The 13,994-nt window shown below is 39.1% G+C and overlaps 2 protein-coding genes across 2 annotated transcripts; one reads left to right on the top strand and one right to left on the bottom strand.

The window, feature by feature from the left end:
- Window positions 1–215: 215 nt before the first annotated feature.
- Window positions 216–5,537, bottom strand: LOC108835306 (uncharacterized). The gene is made up of 3 exons (XM_056995025.1): window positions 5,307–5,537; window positions 3,974–5,163; window positions 216–3,570 (listed from the first exon to the last, which is right to left on the bottom strand). Exons 1-3 carry the CDS (start codon window positions 5,535–5,537, stop codon window positions 216–218), a joined length of 4,776 nt encoding a protein of 1,591 aa, XP_056851005.1.
- A 2,936-nt stretch (window positions 5,538–8,473) lies between these two features.
- On the top strand, window positions 8,474–10,692 carry LOC108835308 (L-type lectin-domain containing receptor kinase IV.1). Its single transcript, XM_018608579.2, has one exon. It carries the CDS (start codon window positions 8,534–8,536, stop codon window positions 10,562–10,564), a length of 2,031 nt encoding a protein of 676 aa, XP_018464081.1. The 5' UTR covers window positions 8,474–8,533; the 3' UTR covers window positions 10,565–10,692.
- Window positions 10,693–13,994: the final 3,302 nt, after the last annotated feature.

The following is a 13,994-nucleotide window of genomic DNA, read 5'->3' as shown; positions in this document are numbered from 1 at the left end:
AGAAAAAACATTACACAGACCTTGGCCAGAATGTTTTGGGCTCAGGCCCAGAAATTTAATACACAAACACATATCATTAGAACCTAGTTAGCCCACTTAATGAAATTAGAGGAGGAAAACAGAGAGTCGGTTGTTCTTAGTCGGTAGGATGATCACTTTGGTTTTTCCGCCAGTTTGCTCAAGAATGAAAAAAAAACAGATGATCGCCAGTTTGCTCAAGAATGAAGAAACCATAGTTGTGTCATTGCAGAAGAAGCTCTCGGGTTCTGGAGTCGGATGCTTTGAAGGCGATTTGTTATCTGCTTGGCGATGGTGGAAACAATGGCGTCAGATGTTTTGAAGGTTTGTTGGTGGAGCCGCAAGTTTCTCTCTCGCCATATCCAGTAGATCGTGGCTTGAGCCGCTAAGATCGTGAGTCGCTTTAGATCTTTATTCCTCCCCAGCGTTTCTAGTTGCAGCAGTGTTGAGTCCCAGTCGGTCATGGCTTGTAGTTGACACCTTCCTGCGATCACTCTCCATATTTGAAAAGAGTAAGTACATCCAAAAAATAGATGATCCCTACTCTCATGATAATTGTTGCAGAGGAGACAATTTGGGTTCACTTGAATCCCCCAACTGATCAATCTATTCTTTGTAGGACATCGGTCAAGTAGCACAAGCCACATTAAGAAACTTTGTCGCGGGATCCCATAAGAAGACCAAACCACCTTCGACCATGAGACCGTTTGGTGTGGTCCTTTCAGGTAAGTGTAAATCTCTCCCATGCTGTACTTACTTCGGAATCTTCCCTCCACTTCCCACTCATAATAGTCCTCTCTTTCCTCCAATGTAATAGTTGTGAGATGAATCTGCAGAGCTAGTTGATCCTCCGTTCGAGCCGGTGGAAGGCGCCACCGTCCGTTAGAGTAGAGGGAAGCAATTGTCGCCGTCTGAGGGATGCCAAGTCTAGAGGATCTTGCATTTAAGAACAGACTTAGGCTACCAAACGGCGACCAATTATCCTCCCAAAAGTATGTTGTCGCTCCATCTCCCAGGCGTCTTCTAAGAAGAGGATATACTAGCTCCCTCGCTTTTATCAACTTGTTAACCATCCACGAGTAAGAAGAGTTCGTTCGTACCGTCCAATAATTACTCACATCTCCATTCAAAATGACTTCCTTGAACCAACTAACCCAAACTGAATCAGGTCGAAAGAAGAGCATCCAGATGAGCTTCAAGATGCACGCCATGTTCCATTTGTGAAGATCTTTCACTCCTAGGCCTCCTTGATCCTTGGTAAGAGTTACTGTTTCCCAACCCACCCTTGCATTATATGTTCCCTCACTCTTGCCTTTCCACAAGAATAAGTTACATAAAGAGTTGATCTTATTGATGCAGGCTTTCGGCAAAATAAATGAAGAGCACCAAAAAGTGGAGACTCCTGCAATGACAGTTTTTATGAGCAGTAAACGACCCGCAAAGGAGAGGGCTTTTGCAGACCAAGAGGAGAAGCGTTTTTTGATCTGTTGCAGGAGAGGTTCACAGTTCTGAATGTTGAGCTTCTTCGTGCAGAGGGGAACACCCAAGTATCTCATTGGCAGAGACCCGCATTGCATGCCAGTGGAAACCTGAATTGCCGCGACTTCCTCGACAGAGAGACCCGATGCAAAGAAGCTTGTCTTCTGCATGCTTACCGCAAGACCAGACCGTTTCTCAAACTCGTGGAGAATCTGAAGCACTCTTTGGACCGATTCAATTTCCCCATCTAAGAAGATCAGAAGGTCGTCCGCAAACGAGAGGTGGGTTAACCTTGTCTTCCTGCAATGATGATGGTAAGATAGACTTCCTTCCCTGGCCTCCTTGTCTAGCATCAGAGATAGATAATTCATGGCAATTACAAACAAGTAGGGGGAGAGGGGATCTCCCTGCCTTAGACCTCTTTTCCCTTTAAAAAACCCATTTACAGTCCCATTGTAGCCCACCATGAATGACGTTGTGCATATGCAGGACTTGAGGAGGCGAGTATATTCGGAGGGGAGACATAGACTTTCAAGCGCCGAGAGGAGGAAATCCCAAGAGAGCGTGTCAAACGCCTTGGCGATATCGACCTTAATGGTAATTTTCTTTGAGCCCTTGTTCTTGTGGTAACCATTAACTATCTCACTTGCTAAGACTGTGTTTTCCACCAAGAGTCTTCCCTCCACGAATGCAGTTTGATTTGGCACGATGAGGTCTTTGAGTAGTGGCTTGAGTTTCGTTACTAGCAATCTCGAAATGACCTTGTAGATAGTATTAAGGCAAGAGATTGGCCTATACTCTGAGATTCTAGACGCTCCAGGGAATTTCGGAACAAGTGTAAGAATAGTTGAGTTTGTTGTCTTTGGCAGGAAGCTGGAGTTGAAGAAATCTTGGATCGAGTTGATGCACTCATTTCCAACCAACGACCATGCAGCTTTGAAGAACGCCGATGTCAGTCCATCGGGGCCAGGGGCTTTGTTAGGATTCAGTGAAAACATCAACTTCGTAATCTCCTCTGATGTGGGCATCATAAGAATCTTGTCTCTCTGCTGGTGGGAACATTGAAAAGGTGAGAGGCTCTGGAACCATTCTGTCGGAGTAGGCCAAAGTTGTGGTAGGGAGTCTGGTCCTAGAACATTCTGAAAGTGGGTAATTGCGTGTTGACTCATCTCCATTGGGTCTGTGATGATTATTCCAGAGAGAAGGAGGAAGGAACGGATGGCATTGTAACTTGCTCTTGTCTGACAAACCCGATGGAAGAAGGTAGTGTTGAAGTCCCCTTCTAGTAGCCAGTTAATCCTCGACTTCTGTTTGAAGTAACACTCTTCAATTTGCCTTAAGAACTGCCATTTCTGATTGAGTTGTTTTTCTGCTGCAAAGGTTTCAGGAGTTGGATTTGTAAGAGCTTGTACCTGCGCAAGTTGTAACAAACCGTAAGTCTCTCTTACTCTCTTTTGAATATCAGAAAAATTCTCTTGATTAAAAATTTTTAAGCTTCTCTTTATGTTTTTCAACTTCCAGCACAGAGCAGTTAGGTTGGCAGACATATTCCCGGCATGAGACCAAGCAACACTCACAGCCTCCAGGAACCCCGGATGTTTGGTTAAGTAGTTTAGGAATTTGTATGGCTGGGTACCGGCTTGGGGTAGTTGAAAGGCAAGGTCAATTAAGCAAGGGGCATGGTCAGAGGGGGCTGGGGGGAGAAACATAGCAGAGGCATTGGGAAAAGTGGCTATGACCTCACTATTGATAAGGCAACGGTCCAATTTCTTTGCCACCGGAGCTATATCCCGCTTATTCGACCAAGTATGAATGGGCCCTTGAAATCTCAGATCAAAAGCTCCTAACTGCAGAAGGACATCACGGAATTGGTACATCGGTGGAGCATGGGTGAGGTAGTTAAACGCTGAGTGCTCATAGGGGAGGAGAATCTGGTTGAAATCTCCACCTATCATCCATGGTTTAGAGTCAAGCGCAAGAGAGGTATGTAGGTTTATCAACTCCACCCATAGCTCTGTTCTTTCCTCTGCAACATTTGAAGCGTAGATAGCTGAATAGGTGATAGGGGTACGCCTAGGGAATTGTATTTCACAAGTCATCATCTGTCTTGATTGAGATAAAATTTGAACTTTGACAGGGTCTTTCCAAATCAGCACGATCCTGCCATCCTCATCCGACAAGTGGTTAGAGAAGTAATGCCAACCTCTGCATAAAGTGGACATTAACTGGGCAAGATTTGGTTCCTTGATATGTGTTTCGAGCAGCGCTCCAAAAAATGGGTTTATGGCTTTTGAGCCAATCCGAAAAAGGCCTATGCTTCTCCGGGAGATTTAATCCACGGAGATTCCAAAAAAAGAGCTTGCGCTCATTGGGAAGATGAAGGGGGTCTCCAGAAGACTGGAGAGAGGAATCCAAAAGAAGTGGCAAAAAAGGGTTAGAAAGAGAGGGGCTTAAAAAGGGGGAGTGATTTAAGTACTGAAGAGTACTAATTTCAGGAAACAAAAGGGGTATAGGAGGAGTTGGGGTGGAAGATTTATAAATCAACTGAGGGTGGGTGGGAGGGGAGAGAACAGGGGATGAACGAGAGCGCTTGAGGGAGGGTCTATGAGGCTTGTCAGAAGGACTTTTGTGGGTCGATTGGTCTGTGTTTTGGTCAGAAAAAAGGGGTCTGGGTGCTTTAGTGGTTATGGGGCTGGAAGGGAGAGAAACAGTAGTTTTTGAAGGAGAAGAGGAGACAGGGATTACATTCTGGAGGGTAGTGGTTTGATCAGGAGCAGTCAATACAGGAGGTAAGTTCTTCTTAACAGCCACATAGTGTTTATTTTTTGATGTTCCTGGCTGGAGTTTCTTTGGAGTCGGGTTGACTTTGGAGTTTTGTTTTGATTTCTGAGCTTTGTCTGTAGAAGAAGCAGCTGCTGCTGGCAATGGCGGAGTGTAATGGAGGCAGTTTCTCATTACATGCCCAAGTTCTTTACAGTGTGAGCATGTTGGTGGGAGCCAAGGATAGGACACTTTCACCTCAACCACCTCGCCACTTTGCCTTTGAAACTCTACAACATCAGGAAGCGGCTTTGTGAGATCAACTTCCACCTTCACATGCGAGAGAGTGAGACTGACTAGATTTAGAGTGAAATCGTCAGTCTCTTTAGGGTCACCCACAAGACCTGCTACTAAACTGAGACCTTTCTGATGACGCAGGTCCAGTGGCACATCTGTGAGATGAGCCCAAATTCTGATGGAGCTTAGCGAGGGAGTAGCAGACGAGTGAACCGACGACCACTGAGCGGTATGGAACATTGAATCACCTACATACCAGATATTTTTTTCTAGTATTTTCTGTCTTAGAAATTCACTAGGAATCCTCACTAGAGCCGATCTTTGACGAGGATTGTTGTGGATTTCTAATCTTCGCCCTTTTCCCCACATATAATTCAGGACACTTTGGATTTGGAGAAAGGGAGGAGGTCGCCCATTGAAATAACAGATAATGAAGTCTTTATGGAGATTAGCACCTTCTTCAAACACAGAGTCTGGAATGAGCACTCTAGGTATTCCTTTATCAGTGAATTGAACAGGAGCAAGCCGAGAAAGGGTCTTATCTCCTTTGACTCTTAGTTTTTCAGCAAGAGTAGGGGCAGAGTGAGGTTGGGGAGGGGAGGGGGTTGACTGGTTAGGTATTTTTGTGGTAGCTAACGGAGGAGCAGGAGCAGGAGCGGTATCAGGGTTTAAAGGGGCAGTTATGGGGGCGGAGGTGGAGGGTTTGGAGGCTTTGTTTGTTAAGAGGGGGAGCTGTTTCTAGGAGGAAGAACCTTTAGGGAGTTTTGGATAGTTTCTGATGCCTCATCAACTGAGACAGTGTTAGGGTTTCCTGTAGCAGGAACAGTTGTTTGAGATCTAATCTCAGTTGATGTGGTTTCAGAAGTAAAGATCTGAGTAGTAGAAGGAGACACTACATCCCGAGACTGAGAATCAGCCTGGACCATGACAGTATCAACAGTAGGTTTGGAGATAAGAGCACGACGAAGTTCAGAGCGGGACATGGGTGGAGAGGCTGAGAGGGGAGGGAATTGGATGGGGGAAAGGTTGGAAGATGGGTCTGGGGGTCAGGGGGTGAGGCGGAGGCAGGATGGGGTCACCGGAGGCAGGCGACGCTGGTTTCACGACGGACATACGGCCAGGAGCGGCCCAACTATTCTGCATTGGTAAACGTGTCAGAGAGAGACTGACTTTTTAAGCGTTATAAATAACCGTTTTGTAATCGCACCCTTCTTATTATACTTCTTCCATTTTTGATGTTTTGAATCGATGCACAAAAACTAAAACATATACATTTACCCAAAAAGTCATTAAAAATATCAGAATAAAACTAATTCAATCAATCATCAAAAAAAACTACGAAAACATTATTGGTCAAAAAAAATTCAATAAAACTAAAATTAATTTAAAAGTATTAAAATATTATGTATTTTCAAATATCAAGAACTCTTCGATACATAATATATTTTGAAGCGGTAGAAGTAATAAAAGAAGAAGTTCACATGGTTACCATGATTTTTAAACAATACTAGGAAAAGGGTTATCAATACATGATTATTTTAGTTTATAAGGGCCACATAATCATAACTGATTACCAATTGTCAAAAAGTTATAACTTTATAGCATAGCACTATTATAAAACCTTCTAAAACTAAACGTTGAACTTGACGTACGTATAAATGTTTACAGATTCGTATAAGTATCACATGCATTCAAAGTTAAAACTATTTCGTTTATCCTCTACAATAATATATTTGTTTCATTTAACAAAAAAAAACAAGAGGAGTTATGTCGTCGGCAAGAATTTTGAGAACACTAAGTTCTGTATCCACATAAATATTTGAGAGGAAATATTTTGCCAGAGGACTTTGTCTGCTCAATTAACTACGTGTGTTCCAATATCTCTTTGACTCTTATCACATTACAACTTTTGGAAATGTCGACGAGAAGCTCGCTGTATTTGGCATATTAGACGACCGTGAGCCCGTGATCAGTAAAGTTTACCCAAGACCAAATGAAATTATTAAACTAGGATTTACTTAATTATACTCCAGAAACTTTAAGAAAAGTTTTTATTAAAAAAAACAACTTTCCTTCGTAACAGCCTCAGTTTCAAAAAAAACCTTCCTTTGTAACATGCTAGCTTAATTCTGATGTCATTCTTTATATAATCATACATTAATATTTTTTATGTTTTACATCACTATACGAGATTCTTCGTAACATCAAATTCAAAACAAGTAAATCCTAGTTTAATAATTTTTTGTTTAATATACTGAATTTAGTTTTGGTAAGATATTCTGTAATAGTTAACGTTGAACCTTCGATCACCATACATAAGTATTAGTTGAGAAATGCTAGTGCCTAATACTTTTTTTTTCTTTGAAAAAGGCTTTAGTGCCTAATATTTTCCATAAACTAAACAAACATCCTTATGATTACAGCATCATGAGCGTGATAGATGGCTGATTTAAAAACTAGTACTAGATTTTCAGGACCGGCTCTGAGCCAAGCCGGATGAAACATCCACCTCACACCCCCAATTGTTTTTTAAAAAATTATATATAAATAAGTTCCCAATTTATATAAAAAAAATTCAGCCCCCAAATTTATAAAATCCTTCTTAAATTGTCTATAGCCCTCGAATTCTCAGGGACGACCTTGTAGATTCTGATACAGTCTACAAAGAACTGATATATTTTTTTGTTTTAGTTTTTTCGAAAAACTTAATTTTTTATATTTGATTTTTTTTGTAATCATATTTATGTTTAATGTTAATTTAATTTGATAGAATGATCAGTTAAATAAAAAAATACATAATTAAACATAATATTTATCAGATCATGTTCATATTTCAATAGAATAAATTTTAAAATTCAATAAGAGGTAAACTAAACTTTAGTCTTGGAAGTTGGATAGAACCAATGTTTTGAAACCCGATCCAGACACTGAACCGGATGATTTACTGGGTCATCGGGTTATTGGGTCGATCCTGGCTAAACCGCGGGTCAATAAGTTAATTAATTTTATTAAATAATAATATAATAGCTATTAAAAGTATAATACATATTTTATGTTTTAAAAATATTTAGAAAACAATTAACTTTTATTATTTTTATTTTAAAACATACAAAATATCAAAAATATTTCAGATTATTTAACAATTTTTATAATAAGTTAGGAGTTATGATATCTAATAAAAAAAATATCAAGACTTGAAATTCATAAGTAATGTGTAAAATTAAACTTTAAATAAAATAGAAAAAAAACAAATAGTTAAATATTAAACTGTAATAATAGATTATCAATAACAAAAATAAACTAATAGTCATCAAATCACATTAAATAATTTTAGTTTTCTCTATCATGTCCATTTCATTTTTCTAAATGACATAAATATTTATCAAAATCTTGAAAAATAACAAATAAATAAATTCACAAAAAAAAATATTAAAAAGGGAGATACATAGTCGCATCCGGTAGAAGAAAAATATATTAGTAAAATCTGAAAACCTTACTTTTTAATTTGAATAAAAACAAATTTTAATAAGATAATTGAAAAAAAAAATTACTTACTGGTTTAACCAGTGGTTCAACCGATTGTTGGTTTCCGAGTTTTAGTAGTTTTTGTGGGTTTTACTGGGCTTTTAAATAATGGTTTTTCCTAAAACCCAAATCAAATTATATTCGGATTACTGGGTTTACTGGTTCAACCGCGGTTCCGGGTCGGATTTCAAAATATGGAACACTAAAGTTTCATCCAACTTTGATTAATTTTACTGATATATATAAATCACCTACTTTGATTAATATTCTTAATCAAGAGCAGTCCCCACAAAGAACCAACAAACTTTCTTTTCTAGAAAGAAAAAGAATTTCCCACTCTCTCCAATAGCATCAAGTATCTTTCTTTCTTCACCCACTCTATATAATAAACCCAAATAATATCCAAAGATAATAAAAAACAAACAAGAAACAGAGCAGATAAAAAGAGGAAGCCATGTTCTTGAAGCTCTTCACCGTCTTCTTCTTCTTCTTCAACCTCCTCTTTCAATCCCAAGAAACAACTTCCCAAAGCACCAACTTCACTTACAACGATGGCTTTAATCCACCCACTGACCTATCCCTCCAAGGGATCACCACCGTCACACCAAACGGTCTCTTAAAGCTAACCAACTACACAGTTCAGAAAACCGGCCACGCCTTCTACACCAAACCAATCCGGTTCAAAGACTCCCCAAACGGCACCGTTTATTCGTTCTCCACAACCTTTGTTTTCGCTATTCACTCTCAGATCCCAATACTTAGCGGTCACGGCATCGCCTTCGTCGTCGCTCCTAACCCTAGCCTTCCTTACGCAACGGCAAGCCAATACATCGGTCTCTTCAACATCACAAACAACGGTAACGACACGAACCAGGTCTTCGCCGTGGAGCTCGACACCATCCGGAGTACAGAGTTTAACGACACTGATGATAACCATGTTGGAATCGATATCAATAGTTTGAAGTCGGAGAGAACCTCGTTAGCCGGGTGGTGGGACGAGAAGGGACAGTTCAAGAACCTGACTCTGATCAGCCGTAAGCCGATGCAAGTCTGGGTCGACTACGACGGTCGTACTCACAAGATCGATGTCACGATGGCTCCTTTTAACGAGGATAAACCTAGAAGACCGCTTGTGTCGGTTGTAAGAGATCTTTCTTCGGTTATACGTCAAGACATGTTCGTGGGGTTCTCGTCCGCGACAGGTTCTGTTCTGTCGGAACATTTTATCCTCGGGTGGAGCTTCCGTGTGAACGGCGAGGCTCCACCTTTGGCTTTATCGAGACTCCCGAAGCTTCCTCGGTTCGAACCGAAGAGAATCTCCGATTTTTTCAAGATCGGGATGCCTTTGATCTCCCTCTTCTTGATCTTCTGTTTCATCTTCTTGATTTGCTTCCTCGTGAGGAGGAGGAGAAAGTTCGCTGAGGAGATGGATGAGTGGGAGAAAGAGTTTGGTAAGAACAGGTTCAGGTTCAAGGATTTGTACTACGCGACCAAAGGGTTCAAGGAGAAGGACTTGCTCGGAACCGGTGGGTTCGGGAGTGTTTACAAAGGTGTGATGCCTGGGACGAAGCTCGAGATCGCTGTGAAAAGAGTCTCCCACGAGTCGAGACAAGGGATGAAAGAGTTTGTGGCGGAGATCGTGAGTATTGGTCGGATGAGTCATCGAAACTTGGTACCTCTCTTGGGGTATTGCCGCAGGAGAGGTGAGCTTCTTCTCGTGTACGACTTCATGCCTAATGGAAGCTTGGACAAGTACTTGTACAACACTCCGGAGGTAACGCTGAACTGGAAACAGAGGATCAAGGTGATTCTAGGCGTTGCTTCGGGATTGTTCTACCTTCACGAGGAATGGGAACAAGTGGTGATTCATCGAGATGTTAAAGCTAGCAATGTCTTGTTAGACGGAGAGCTCAACGGAAGACTCGGAGATTTCGGTTTGGCTAGGTTGTACGATCACGGGTCTGATCCTCAGACCACGCACGTTGTTGGAACGTTGGGATACTTGGCTCCTGAACACACTCGGACAGGACGTGCAACAACGGCTACCGATGTTTTCGCGTTTGGAGCGTTCTTGCTAGAAGTCACGTGCGGTAGACGTCCGATCGAGATCAAGCACGAGACAGATGAGACGTTCTTGCTCGTGGAGTGGGTTTTCGCGTTATGGAACAAGGGAAATATCTTGGATGCTAAGGACCCTAACATGGGTTATGAGTGTGATGAAAAGGAGGTCGAAATGGTTTTGAAGCTAGGTCTCTTGTGCTCTCACCCGGACCCAAGGGCTAGACCAAGTATGAGACAAGTGTTACAATATCTAAGAGGAGATGCAAAGTTACCGGACTTGTCTCCTTCGGACTTTTCTGGGAGTGGGATGATACTTGGGCTCCAAGACGGGTTTAGTGAATTAGGGATGTCGTATTCTTCCTCTGTCTTTAAAGGGTTTACTGGTGGATCTATAGCTGATTCTCTACTCTCTGGTGGGAGATGATATGTTTTGAATATTAAGATGTTTTTTTGTGTTTTGCATTTCATATGTAGTTCTTGACGGTAGGGGGCTGTGTAAACTATATTTCGGTGTATGTTGAGGTAATATAATTTAAACTTTTATCTAAAGAATAGATTACGACCAATGTTTTTTAGATGAAACATACATGTAATAGATGTACAATGTAACCATTTAAAAATATCTAGCCTTCAAAATTGTTCTTTGTGCATTGTTCTGCTGCTTCTTGCATGTTATTTATACTATGTATAAAACTAATCCTTCTGTTACTTCTGCTCCAAAGTTCCAAACGATCAAAAAGATATTCACTTGTTAGCAAACAAAAACAAGTGCGCTCATGTTTTTACTAGTAGACGTGTGTGGTAGACGACCTATTGGGAGAGGGAAACATCTTGGATGCTAGAGAGAGATTTGTAAATACCGGAAGTTATGAGGCAAATTTGTGAATTTCATGTCATTCGGCAAATTTAAATACTACCATATGCCGTTGGGCAAGTTTGTAAATACCATAAGGATGAGCGAAATTTGAAAATAGCCTAAATGGTAGAGCATATTTGTCAATACCCTAAATCGTGGGGGTGAGGGGGGGATAATAGTCGAATAAAGAAAGTGTGGGGAAGATTATTAAATAACCTAAGTTGTGAAATAAATTTGTAAATACTGTGATATATATGTAAATCGTGTGCTAAACTTGAAAATAAGTCAGTCGTCGTAAATATAGTATGTTGTGGGTACATGTAAATACTTAAGTTTTGGGATAATTTTAAAATACAGAAAGTTGTGTGGTAAATTTGTAAATACTGTGTCATGAGCAACTTTCTAAATACTATAAGTTATGGGGTGAGTTTTAGAGCATCAGTATCGGTATGACAAAAGTGAAAGTCCTTAAATTTTTCTTTTTTATTTTCTGTTTTTTTTAAAAAAAAAAAAAGAAAAAAGAGTGAATCATTGGCGGGCCACCATGTGTCGTGGGGCCCGCACACAGTGTAGAGGACTTCTCAAGGACGTGCCTTATCTTAGGACATTTTACCTCTTGTCTTTCTTGGTTCTTGAAAATCTGTGGTCCCCCCACCCTAAGGACCAACATAAGGACAGCGATGTTGTTGGTCTTAGAACATATTTTGTCAATACCATATGTGAGCGTGTTACAGTCTATAATCATATGTGAGCGTGTATATGGTTAGGCGTTAAAGGTTTTTGAGATGATACAAACGTGCATTTGATATACAGTCTAAAGAAACAAGTAGATTCGATCAAGTGACCATGTAAATTTAATTTGTCTAGCCTTCAAAAGTGTTCTTTGTTCAATGTGCTGCTGCTTCTGACATGTTATTTACTATTTGCAGAACTCATCGTTCTGTAACTTCTGGTCGAAACGATCAAAACGATATTCACATGTTTTATATAAAAAACAAGTGAGCTCATCGTTTTTACTAGATGTCGTGTGTGGTAGACGAGCTATCGAAAGATCTACAACGAGAAAGAATGAGACGCTTTGCTGGTGGATGGATTTTAGATTATGGAACACGGGATCCGTGACGCGAAACACCTTGGATGCTAAAGATCCAATTATAGGTTATTTAATCCAAAAAGAGGTCGAAATGGTTTTCAAATTACTAGGTCCCTTGTTACTTTATGAGTCAAGCGCGCCACATTAAATAAGAGGAGGTGAAAAGTTAGGAGTTTTGTTTCTGTTGGAGTTGTCCTCAAGAGAGGAACTATGTTATCTGATTGAAATGACCCTAACATTAATTTATAATTTAATGATTATTGTTTAGTACTTCCTCCGTCCCAATTTAAGTGGTGTTTTAGGATTTTTATTTTGTCATATTTTAAGTGATGTTCTCACTAATCTAGGTAGAATTTAATATTATTTGAATTTTATGACCAATTATAAAATACCTATACTTTTTTATTATTGGTTTAACTAGTTTTATTTAATGTATTTTTATGTTACCAAGATAAACTACATAAAAATATGTGTTTTCTTAATCAATATCCAATAACCTAAAACATCAAATAAATTGGGATAGAGGAGTATTTGATATCTAGAAGGTGGATTCGGTTATTAAACTTTTATTAATAATTTTAAATATGTATAAATGATTTAGAGATTGGTTTAATCTTTTCCATCACAAGTTTAAAATATTTATAATTAGAATCATCATTTAAAAGTAAATTTGAAAAATGATATCAAATCTGTGTAAAATTAAAGTTTCCCCTAAAAGTTCGAATGAATATTAAACTTGTTTACATCACATATGTAGAGGCTCTTTGGAAAGATATTGGAATGTAAATAATTTCAGCTTATATTGAGGTGAAATGATTGGAACTATAATCAATTCGTCTAACAATAGCCTTGTTAGGATTCTGTAATGTTTTAATCATAAATACCATCTGTTTTTATTTAATACCATTAAATTAGTGAAGTTTTGTTTAAAAAAAAAAACTAAATAGAATGATTAAAATATACTTTGCTTCTTTCAACAATGGTACTGCGAAATTTCAATCTGAGCTACGCATTTCCATTGCAGATGTCAATGAAAGATAATGTATGTAGCAAAAAAAAGAAGACAAATTGATAACCATTGTGGTTAAGCGGGATTGAAAATTGTTAAGATGATATTATAATCTCATATTTCCGTTTGTATAATCAGATGATATGGATATATAAATTTCTACCGTAAACAACTGGAACTGTTTAAGATCGGTAAACAGATTCTTAAAGGATTAGTTGGTTTAATCTTGGCCCACATTCCAGATTATGTAAAATGAAAAAAAAGTTACTGCAATATTGGAATTAGGCTGAATGTAAATATTACTTAAAATCATCAAAAATTAAAATAAAAGTAAATCATATCAGTATTTTTTTCCTAATACAAGTAAAACAAAATTTTTCCTTTTTTGCTTTATTTTAAGAAAAATGTTACATCAGGATGGCAAAAAAGTGGGAATTTTTTGATATCAGGTTTAACTTTTTAAGATAAGTTTGATGAAGGAAAATAAACAAAGCTACGTAAATAAGTTTTTTCTTTGGTGTAAATGTTAAATTTATACTAATTTTTTTTGTGACAGAAGTTTCATAGAACACAAGTAACGGAAAGAAAATATAAATCTAAAGTGATATTAGAGAGAAAGAAAAGACAGACCCAACTGAACAACAGACGGAACCAACAAAAGGTTTTACTGTTTGGAAGGAGCCAAAAACTAGACAAAAGAAATATTACCACAAGAGAAGGAAGCCTTGATAATCTCCATGAGCCACGCTTTGGTAGAAATCGGTTGCCTGCAGTGCTTCCAAATGATTGACTTCCATCCACACACAGCTTTGCCATTCTAGTCGCTGCAACTCGAGCCTCACACAACCACCGGTAGAGGAGAACCAAAGCCACTAGAGCTTCAGTCATCGAACCGC

This window comes from Raphanus sativus, chromosome 9, assembly GCF_000801105.2.
Source record: "Raphanus sativus cultivar WK10039 chromosome 9, ASM80110v3, whole genome shotgun sequence".
NCBI classification, from domain to species: domain Eukaryota; kingdom Viridiplantae; phylum Streptophyta; class Magnoliopsida; order Brassicales; family Brassicaceae; genus Raphanus; species Raphanus sativus.
Note: the sequence above shows the minus strand (reverse complement) of the source record. Positions and strands in the feature narration are given on the sequence as shown.

What these genes read in the sequence shown, in the direction of transcription:
- LOC108835306 (XM_056995025.1), bottom strand. Translation starts at nt 5,537, where the DNA reads ATGTCCCGCTCTGAACTTCGTCGTGCTCTTATCTCCAAACCTACTGTT. An exon ending in CTATCCAAAACTCCCTAAAG is followed by an intron (nt 5,164 to 5,306) that starts GTTCTTCCTCCT and finishes ATACCTAACCAG; the next exon opens with TCAACCCCCTCCCCTCCCCA. An exon ending in CCTGAAATTAGTACTCTTCA is followed by an intron (nt 3,571 to 3,973) that starts GTACTTAAATCA and finishes ACAATTCCCTAG; the next exon opens with GCGTACCCCTATCACCTATT.
- LOC108835308 (XM_018608579.2), top strand. Translation starts at nt 8,534, where the DNA reads ATGTTCTTGAAGCTCTTCACCGTCTTCTTCTTCTTCTTCAACCTCCTC.